The sequence below is a fragment of the Hypanus sabinus genome, chromosome 23 (genome assembly GCF_030144855.1).
Source record: "Hypanus sabinus isolate sHypSab1 chromosome 23, sHypSab1.hap1, whole genome shotgun sequence".
NCBI classification, from domain to species: Eukaryota; Metazoa; Chordata; class Chondrichthyes; order Myliobatiformes; family Dasyatidae; genus Hypanus; species Hypanus sabinus.
In genome coordinates, this window is record NC_082728.1 from 15,469,054 (window position 1) to 15,479,882 (window position 10,829).

At 40.5% G+C, this 10,829-nt stretch overlaps 1 protein-coding gene across 2 annotated transcripts in view; it reads left to right on the plus strand.

The window, feature by feature from the left end:
• cog1 (component of oligomeric golgi complex 1) overlaps positions 1-10,042 on the plus strand; it is a 44,853-nt gene extending 34,811 nt beyond the window's left edge. The window contains exons 13-15 of one of the 2 annotated variants that reach the window (XM_059948437.1): positions 2,782-2,860; positions 3,385-3,440; positions 9,806-9,943. In XM_059948437.1, coding sequence (XP_059804420.1) covers positions 2,782-2,860; positions 3,385-3,402 — 97 coding nt within the window. In that variant the 3' untranslated portion in view covers positions 3,403-3,440; positions 9,806-9,943. Of the gene's footprint in view, positions 1-2,781; positions 2,861-3,384; positions 3,441-9,805 lie in introns of both variants that reach the window. The other variant, XM_059948436.1, reaches the window with a different exon arrangement.
• The last annotated feature ends 787 nt before the right edge of the window (positions 10,043-10,829 follow it).

Genomic DNA, 10,829 nt, shown 5'->3' on the forward strand with positions numbered 1-10,829 from the left:
TTGAGACCCAAGACTCTGGCAACATCCTTGGGCAAGAGGGCGATAGAGACCGGTCAACCACAGGCACCTTCCTTTGGCAGCAGCAAGCGAGATTCTTGCATGTCATTGAAATTTAAAAACTACCAAAGCACATAACGGCTGCAGTGAACATAATAAACATAATGGTGGCCTAGTGGTAGCATAATGCAATGCTATTACAGCACCAGCAATCAGGGTTCGGTTCTCTTTGCTATCTAGAAGGAGTTTGTACGTTTCCCCTGTGACCCTGTATAGTTCCTCTGGATGCTCCAGTTTCCCACATTCTAAAGACATATGGGTTATTAGGGTAATCGGACACACGGGTGTAATTGAGTGGCGAAGACACATAAAATTTAAATTGTTGATGTTGATAATTGGCTACTGAACGATATTGATCAACTGGTAAGTTGAGGGCTGTGGCAGATGGAATTTAAAGCAACATGCACAGAATGCTGGAGGAGCTCTGCAGGTCAGGTAGCATCTATGGAAGTGAACAAACGGTCGACGTTTCAGGTGAAGAGTTTTCTTCAGGACTGGAAAGGAAGGAGGAGGACAAGAATAAAAAGGAGGGTGAAAACTATCTAGAAAGTGATAGGTGAAGCCAGATAAGTGGGAAAGATAAAGAGCTGGAGAGGAGAATGGACCATGGGAGAAAGGGGAGGAGGAGCATCAGAGGGAGGTGAAAGGGGTCAGTATGGGGGATAAAAGAAGAGAGAAGTGGGAGGGAATTAGTTTTTCGGAAGGAAAGATCAATGTTCATGCCATCAGGTTGGAGGCTACGCAAGCAGAATATGAAGTGTTGTTCTAGCACCCTCATCGTGGCATAAGAGGAGGCTACGGATTGACATGTTGGGATGGGAATAGGAATTAAAATGGTTAGCCACTGGTTGGAGGTGCTCGGCAAAGTGGTCTCCCAATTTATGGGTCCCACCAATGCAGATGAGGCCACATTAGGAACACGGGATTCAATCGATGACCCCAAAGGATTCACAGGTGAAGTGTGGCCTCACCTGCAAGATCCGTTTGGGGCCCTGAATAGAGGTGAGGGAGGTGGTGAATGGGCAGCTGTAGCACTTTGCCTGCTTTCAGGGAGATTAGTGGGGAGGGTTGAGTGGACATGAGAATCCTGGTGTGAGGTGCTGAATTTTTTGAAGGTCTATTAAGGGTACAACATACACCATGAATGATAGGACCCTACAGAGTGAGAAATAGAGAGGATTTTGGCATACAGTAGATTATTAAAGAGGGCAGCACAATACTAAAAGGTGTTGATGAAGGCTTGTGCTTTTTATGATGTAGGAGGTAGCATATAACCTCCATTAACCTCCATCAGAGTAAAGCCCTCTCCATATTGAGCACATCTGTATGGAGCATTGTTGCAGGAAAAACAGCATCCATTATTGAGGACCTCCTGCAGCCAGGCCATGCAGCTTCTTGCTGCTGCCATCAGGAAGAAGATACAGGAGCCTTAGGACCCACACCACTAGGTTCAGGAACTGTTACTACCCCTCAATTATCCGGCTCTTGAACCAATGAGGATTACTTCACAAAACTTCACTCGCCCCATCACTGAACAGTTCTCACGGCCTATGGACTCACTTTCAAGGACTCTTCATCTCATGTTTTCGATATTTATTGTAATCATTTTTTTCTCTTGTATTTGCACATTGGTTGTTAGTCCTGTAGGTGTGGGCTTCCAGTGATTCCATCATGTTTCTTGTATTTACTGTGTATGCTCGTAAGAAAGCAAATTTCACATTTGTGTATGGTGACATGTATGTACTTTGATAACCTATTATTTTAAACTTTAGACTTCTGTATCATGGAGTTTATCAGGAGATGATTTGTTTTCCTTTGAGCAGAGAATGCTGACGAAGGACTTTTAGAGAGAGATACAAAGTTGATTAGTATAAACAGAAAGAACCCTTTTCTATAACAGGTATATAATACCAGATGGTCAGATTTAATGTGAGGAGTGAGAAGGTTAGAGGGATTTTGAGATTTTTTTTATCCCCCACCTATCAACACTACTTGAGGAGTCCGGTACTTTCTCAACCTTTAGCAAGGTATAGAAGGCTCTGATCCAAGTGCTGGTAAGTGGGACGAGGGTCAACATTGACGGTGAGCCTCAGTGTTTAATCAGTGCTATATGGCAGGTAGTCAAATACTTTGCAAAATTTCATTTCCTTGGGATTTTGTTGCAGTTCCTTCAGGTCTTCCTGCAGTACTGTGGGACCTAGAATAGTTTTCCTGAATAAATCAGAATGTTGGTGTCCCAGTTGAGAGAATTCGGGATGTTCAGTTACTACAGCATGTCAGGTGGCGAGGTTCTAGATAGCTGGGCTTTTTCTGTATTTGGCGAGGAGTGGAGGATGTCAATGACCTTTCATTGAGTTTGCACATAGTTTTGATTTGTTCTTAAAGGCAGAGCCAACATTGAAGTGAAAGGTTCATGTTGCAAGTTCATTTTGAGTTGGCCAATAATGATATTCATTTGCATATTGAGTACCTGTATTTTGGCACAACTTTGTTTCAGTGTTATATCCTCTCGTTTGCCACCTTGCAGACTGGCCCTGGTATAGATTAAGAAATGTTTGTACAAAGAAACAAAATCCAATTTCTGTTTCAGGCATATTAGTAGCTTACTAATTCAACTAATTTTTAGTTTATACACTATGGAGTAACTTGGTCATTAATGTTAGCTTCAACTATTGGTATGAACTAATCATGCATCTCATTAACATTGTAAATGTGCAATTCTAGATTTGGTCTACTGCCACTTAGTATGGCAAGTTCCCGAAAGCCAAAATCATCTGTCCGAGCAAGTGAAGTTAAGAGTCAGGTAGGTGTGGACTTCATTACTGTGAATATAGATGTGGTTTGAATTTTAACTCTTGTACCACAAAAGTAAAGCAGCTAATTCCTTGGTTTTTATACCTGAAGAAATCTGTTTCATCATAATAACAATAGTTTTAAATGTTCCCACCTAATCATTATTACATTGTATACAGCAATGGGTTTTGTCAAAATGGTGGATAAAGTCTTCTATAATTGTATACTTTACAAGGCGCCTAGCTCCTTAAAGATATTGATAATTTTTGACTTGATACTAATTTTTTGGAAAAGGCTGAGACTTTTTCTGCACAGAGCAGATGCTAATTTAGCAGAGCAAGAGCATCCTCTTACTGAAACCAGTCCACCAAGACTCTGGATGATGTCTTGGTGGCAATCTTAAATCGATCCTGGTGTATTTTAGTTTATTTGATACCACACTACATAAAATATTATAACATTTAAGACTTAACATTAAAACTTGGATCTTCATTCATAATGTGCTTCCAATTTAACTGGTTTCTGTAAATTCAGTTTCAGCTGAACCATTGACCTGTCACATCTGCGACCTTTCGATGAAGCTTCACTGGGTATTTATAGTCACGTGCAGCATATTTAGCTTTGCATTATGCTCGAGTAATCATATACAATAAACAGCATTATGATCAGATGGACAGCAATGCCAGTGCATTTCTGATGAGTAAGTGTGCAGTAGTGTGAAGGCAGTCAAGCCTATGCATGGCTAGTTCTGCTAGAAGTAAACTTAACTCAGCTTAGTTTCAAATTGGATGTGCTTTTCTAAAAGGAATTACCTTGTGTTCTCTGTTTCAATAAGTACTGAGTTTTATATCTGCTCTGAAGCAGTTTTCTGAACAGACATTGAGATTATCACTGACTCTGTAGCATGAAAAAGAATGCTGTTTAAATCCCGAAACCCATTCCATTAGTGCAAAATTGATTGTTAATTGCTGAAATGTAATTCTGTGATCCACCATGTCCTTGAGAAAGAAAAAATAGCTTTCTTTGTCTTCTCTACTCCTGTTTTCATTTCTGCCATTCTTTTTACTGGCTGAACTATTTGCTAACCTTAATGATTGTGGTTACAAATTTTTCTTAGTTTACTCGGAGTTCAGTGATAATATTGAAGGAAAGAAAAGACAATTTCTGGTGTGTCTGCAGCACAGTACTTTGTTTTACAATTTTTGGTAGCAGTGCAAATTTTGCGATTAACCAACAGCTTCGAAGTTGCAAGAGAGGTTACAAAATACTGAAGAGATTATGTCTGTAGTAACACACAAAATGCTGGAGGAACTCAGCAAGACAAGCAGAATCTATGGAGAGGAATAAACAGATGAATTTGTTTTTTTGTCCTGATGAAATATCTCGGCTTGAACCGTCAACTGTTCATTCTTCTCCATAGATGCTACCTGACCTGTTGCATTCTTCCAGCATTTTGTGCGTTACTCTGGATTTCCGGTGTCAGTAGAATCCCTTGTTTGATTATGTGTACATTCATGATTTGGTTGGATTTACTTGTCTAGAATTATGAAACAAGAACTGCATTGTGGATTCAAAAGTTCACTTACGATTTTAGTTTTGCTATCCAACACAAACACTCTTTAAGTGGGGATCCCCAGCCTGGGGTCCACAGACCCTTTGCTGTAATTTTTTACATTATTATGCACGAGAATTGTTTTTGTTCATGAGTAAATTTGATGGAGGCACTGATGCTCTACCCAATTTCAAATGCACTGGTTTTATTGCTACCTTATTTTTTTCTTTTATAACTTTTGTACTGTTGCCCAGAAACTACTATTAGTGGTTTGTGTGTTCTGCTTTACTGCATTGCCCAGAAGCATTTTAATCAGGCCTGTAATGAATCACCTGGTTGTGGCAAGAGTGGCTTGCAGTGATGGACTGTTTGCTTGCAGATTTGCAGTAGTTGCGGTAGAGTTGGGCAGGATTGGTTGTAGAGCAGCTTTTCCCTTTTAATCTGGCTACAACTTAACAATTCTAACATTTGCTGTGGTTAAACATACCTATTACTGTGAGGACTGAATTTTTATGTAGCTTTCAACAAAACTTATCTGCTGTCTTACACAGAAATTCTATGAATGAATGTTAAGAAGTAAAATTTAATTTGAAACAACAAAATTACATTGAATCAAGTCAATACCTTTAACTAAAATGGTTCTCGGAGTTGATAGCCTTTATAATACTCAGTACATGCCATGTTTGAATTATTTATAGATCAAATTCATGAATGTAATTTATTGCCATATATTTGTACTTTGTGTTCCCGTCCTAGAAGAGTTGCTGCCGAACGCTGGTAATGCAGCTTGTTTCAATATCCGTCAGTGTGCATGTGAAGTGTGTGTTTTTATGAAATGCCAAACAGCTGTGGCATTTAATTTCTAATAGATAATTGCTCAAAACTATGTTGACGCTGTTCAGTCATGGTGATGAAAGGTATAGATCAACTGGCAGTGATACATACCGTAGATTCCGGACTACAGAGCGCACCTGATTAAAAGCTGCACACTCTAATTTTAGAAAGAAAATCAATTTTGTACTTGTATAAGCCGCACCGGATTTTAAGCCGCAGGTGTCCCACGTTGTAATATGAGATATTTACACAGAAAGATATTACACTTGAGGATTTTTTAACTTTTAATTAAATCCGTATGGTCACATAAACAAATACATATTGCAAATGCTTTTTTTCGAACAGTGCCTGTAACACAGCTACTTTTAAATATACCTACGTATCGGTAACACACAAATTACGTTGCGTATACTTTTTTACTGAACAGTGCACGAACAACATTCCAATATCTCCTAACGACTGGTAAAAAAATATATATACTGCAGCCTACCAGGAAAAGTTATTGATTGCCTTTAACTTAAAAGCTGCATCATATGCTTTTCTTCGAGTGTTTTCCATGTTGATGAGGGTGAGTACAAATGACTGATTTACAATAATTTAATTGTGAAAGTGCGCTTGATTTATCGTACAATTTCATTGGACCTCTGTGAACTACTCATCAATTTTATTGGTCTTGCTATGATCCCAGCCCCCTCCTTTGTGAGAATCGCAAGAGCACCCGTCGAGGGGGGTGGGGAGTCAGTAGACCCAGTCGGAGAGAGAGAGAGAGAGAGAAACGTGCTGTTACGAATCCCGTAACTGGAGAACTTACCAGCAAAGATAGAGAGGTCCATTGAAGTCTGATGTCACTATTTTCAAACGTTTTTATTGAGAAAGGGACACAAAAGTAGGGTTAGTACAAACATTCAGAGACAATAGTTGCTGTTGTTATTCTGTATCCCTGGTGGGACCTGCAATTTTGCACGTTTCTCTCTCTCTCTTCAACTGGGTCTACTGACCACCCCCCCCCCCCCCCCACCACCTTTCGACGGGTGCTCTTGCGATTCTCACCAAGGAGGGGGCTGGCATCATAACAATACAAATTGCACGTTCCACCTGGGATACAGAATAAGGCGACAGCGACTATTGTCTCTTGGAGACCACGTGAAAAGCCCTCGGGCAAGGTGGGCTGGTTGAGAGAGAGACTGCATCATCCCAACCTGACTGACTCCTGCGACCCCGTGAGGAAGTATAAAGGAGAGTCTCAGGGGGACAGCCCTCAGACGCACCAAGAAGACACGAGAGGGTGGTCCCGCAGCAGCAGGATGCCATTCTGAAGGAAGCCACGTGTGTTAGATCCCGGGATTGGAATTTGTGGCTGGAATCACAGGAAACCGCTTTTAACTAACATCGGGGAGAGGAAACCAACGCTCCCCCGATTTCACGGAAGATTCATCAAGACTCGGCAAGTTCTTTCTCTTCTCCCCCAATCTCTCTCTCTCGGTTGCCCCACATGAAACCCAGCGATTTCCAACGGGCTGAGGCCGGCAGCCTTCTGAGTGACTTTTATATTTCCAACGGACTATCTATTAACCCCTAGACAACAGCAGAGCTCACTTAATGATGAGTATTACTATACCCGCGCTTTAGATTGAGTGTTGACGATGTGCACTATCTGAATGTATGTATTAACCCTACTTTTGTGTCCCTTTATAAATAAAACGTTTGAAAATAGTGACATCAGACTTCAACGGACCTCTCTATCTTTGCTGGTAAGTTCTCCAGTTACGGGATTCATAACAGTCTACTGTTACGAGGCAAAATGTTTTTGGCGGCATGAAAAAAAACATGAATTAGCCGCACCGTAGTATAGGCCGCAGTGTTGCTGCAGTGTTCAAAGCGTGGGAAAAAATAGCAACTTATAGTCCGGAATTTCCGGTAGATCTTTTGGATAAAGACAGCTCTAAATTCAGATCTTTCAGTTTAGTGGAATAGAAATGATCAACTCTAATATAAATCTTTAATTGGCATAACCTTACTTATCTGTAAGAGTGAGTCAGGTTGTGTTGGACCAAGTCTGCACTCCCACAGTGCTCAGGGGCAGGAAGGCGGTCCTGATCTTCTATACCCTGGAGTCCAGCTGCAATGTCTCAATTTTTCAACTAGGTAGAGTGCTGAAAAGTACAGTGGCCCATCCCTGATGCACTGGTCATGGATCTCTACAGCTCAGGAAATAGGCCATTTGGTCCAAATTGCTCTCAACCTGTAAGAGTTCTGCAGTTGGCAGCTCTTAGATGAAGTTTTATCTATGAGGCCTTTTATTACTTGAGATGTGATGTATATCACTTCAAGTTCTAAGTTTAATAATTTTAAAAATGTTTACATAAAATAAAGATACAAATAATTAATTGAATTATCCTTGTTATGTCTCCATCTAAATGAGCAATGTGCAATTTATAGTAATTTATAATAGTATGTACAACAGGACAGTCAATATAAAACAATAGACTTACAGGTCAAGAATTCCCATTGAAATCAGTGGGGCTCAGCATTTAAATGGCAATTTTCCACATTCAAATAGAGGACCATTGCAAAACTGGACGCTGTCATTTAAGTCCAGCAGTGAAGTAACTCACATGTCTCATTCTGACTTCTGGATAGGAAACTGCGTGCTTTACCTTCTCCCACCTACCTCCTCTCAGCTTCTCACTTCGTCCCCCTTCTCCAACAGCACACCTTTCCCCTCAGCTGGTCGCACCTATCACCTGCCAGCTTGTACTCCTTCACCTCTCTCCCTACCTTTTTCTGGCTTCTGCCCCCTTCCTTTTCAGGCCTGATGTAGGGTCCAGGCCTAAAACTTTGACTGTTTATTCCCCTCCATCGTGCTGAGTTCTTCCAATATTTTGTGTGTTAATCTGTAAGTTAGTTTTCTGCTGCTTAAGTTGTCAGATATATTAAAGCATGTGAATGCATTGTCAGGAGGACTGCATGTTCCACTGCTTAAATTTGACCTGCTGGAATTGTGACTGCACTTGCTGCAGTCCCAAGTATTAACTATCTCCCGTTTATTACCTTTAGCCAATGGAAATTTCATTTGGAGCCAAATAGGTTTCGTATCTCAGCTACTCTGTCAGGTGAACAGCTGTGCCTGGCCAGAACAAATCCATACTTTAGAGCTTTAATGTCATTACAGGACACTGAGTAATGGTCTTCACCCTTGTGTTGTAATTAATAGTCACGTTTATTGTCATGTGCACAAGTCAGGTGAGGTTACAAGATTAGATGAAAAAGTTGCTTGCAGCAGCATCACATGCACAAAGATTTGGATGACACAAAATATAAATTTTATACATACAAGACCATGGGGTGGCACGCTAGCATAGCTGTTAGCATAATATTATTACACGACCAGTGACCTCCGTCTTTTTGTGTGTATTCGTCCAAGTTCAATTCCTGCTACTGCTGTTCATTCTCCCTGGGACTGCATGGGTTTTTTCCTGGTTCTCTGCTTTCCTCCAACACTCCAGAGATGTATTGTTCAGTAGGTTAATTAGTTCTATACATGTAATTGGGCAGTGTGGGCTCGTGGGTCAGAAGGGCCTGTTGCTGCACTGGATCTTTAAATAAGTAATGAATTATACACAGATTATACAATGAAGTGGGGGGGGGGGGGAACTGTGCAGGAATAAAGCACAATCAGAGGCAAGTCCATGATAGTGCAAGAGGTCGAGTTTTCCATTGCTGAGGGAGGATTAGTAGTGCGCAGGTCAGTTCCAAGAACCTGATCATTTTAGAAAAGTGCCTGTTCCTGAACTTCAGTTTTTTGTACTTCTGCCTGATGGTAGCAGCAAGATGAGGGCATGACCTGGATGGTCATATAGAAGGATCCGTCACATAATTGTATTACTTACCACGTCTGGCCTTTTTCATTCCAAAAATGACCTTGCATAATGATACAGCTGGTTGATTTGTGTGTGTGTGTGTGTTTTAGTGAATATTGTCAACCATATATTATTTCATTGTATAATCCACTGGCAGGTGTGCATAGAATATTGTGCTTATAAACGGTGATCTATCTGAAGCAGTTTATGTAGTTTGTGGAGGGAGTTATTCAGCGAACAATGAGAAAGATAGTTAAGAACATTTTTGTTGGAGCACCACGGCAGCATAGCAGTTAGCATGAAGCTTTTGCAGCTTAGGGCATTCTGGATATGAGTTCAATTCCAGTGCTATCTGTAAGGAGGTTTCATGTTCTCCCATGGGGCTGCACCAATTTCTCCCCACAGTCCAAAGGCGTTCTGGCTAGTAGGTTAATTGGTCATTGTATATTGTCCTGTTATTAGGCTAATAGATGGGTTGCTGGGCAGTGCGGCTCATGGGCCTGAAGGGTGCTGTATCACTAAATTAAATAATTGATTTTAACTTGCCAAGAAAATGTAGAATTACAGTGGGATATTTGTTGCAACACTGTTGGAGTAGCGCTGAATAATGAATGACCTTACTTGCACAGTTCTCTATTGTAACCTTCAGTCTTGCACAATAAATGTACGCAGAAGTGGAACTTAAAATATTGTATTTGTTTTGTTGTAGATACTGCCCACATCGGTCACAGAAGAAGATAGTCTGAAGCCCGGCACCTTATTTCATCAGCTGGCTTCTTTACAGGATGATGATACATCCTCATCTTCAGCAACATCGTCACTCTTTAAATTAGGCTGGCTATCAAGTATGACCAAATGATAACGACAACTTTGGGGAGGAGGCAACTTTTGATGTAGATATCAATTAATAAATACAAAAATAAAATTGACTTATTGACTCTGAAAATGTATCAATGTCTATAATTTAAATAGGTGGTAAGTGCAATTGCTTTAATATTGCCACGAGTACATCTGGCATTATTAAGGTATCTTTTTCTATAAAAAGATAGTGTTGTGGAGACTTCAGTATGTCAACTTGGGCCTTCAGTGAATTGGAAGCTGTTCAATTCCTAGTGATACTGAATCAAATAACAAAATGGTAATGTGATCTTGTCTCCAGGGTGTAGAGGCTACATTCTACTCAGTGGATTCTTCAGCTGTTCATTCACGTGGACATTCTCTCTTTCAATGCTTTGGCAGTACACATCCATCAAATTGCAATCTTCCATTCCATTTGGATGTGTGGTCCTATTTTGATTAAGCCTTTTATTTTCCAAATATTTGCATTGCTACACTACTAAAAGAGGATGCAACTGAAACAGAGTTTGCAAAATACCTGAGAAATTTATAAAATTGACAGTCACAAGGTAGACAACTAGAATTGTTTTCCTGTGGTGGAAATAGCTAATGCTAGAGGGCATATCTCTAAACTGAGAAAGGGAACGTGTAATGGGAATGTGCATGGCATATTTAGTTTATATAATCATTAGTGCCAGGGTGGGAATGGAAGTAGATATTAGAGTAATGGAAAAGAGGCTTTTACATAGGCACATGGATCTGCAGGGAATACAGGGGTATAGATCATTAACAGGGAAAAGAAATTAGATTAATTTGGTGTCATATTTGGCACAGACGTCATGGGCTGGAGGGTCTTTTCCTGTATGGTACTGTTCTGTGGTCTAAAAGGTACATGT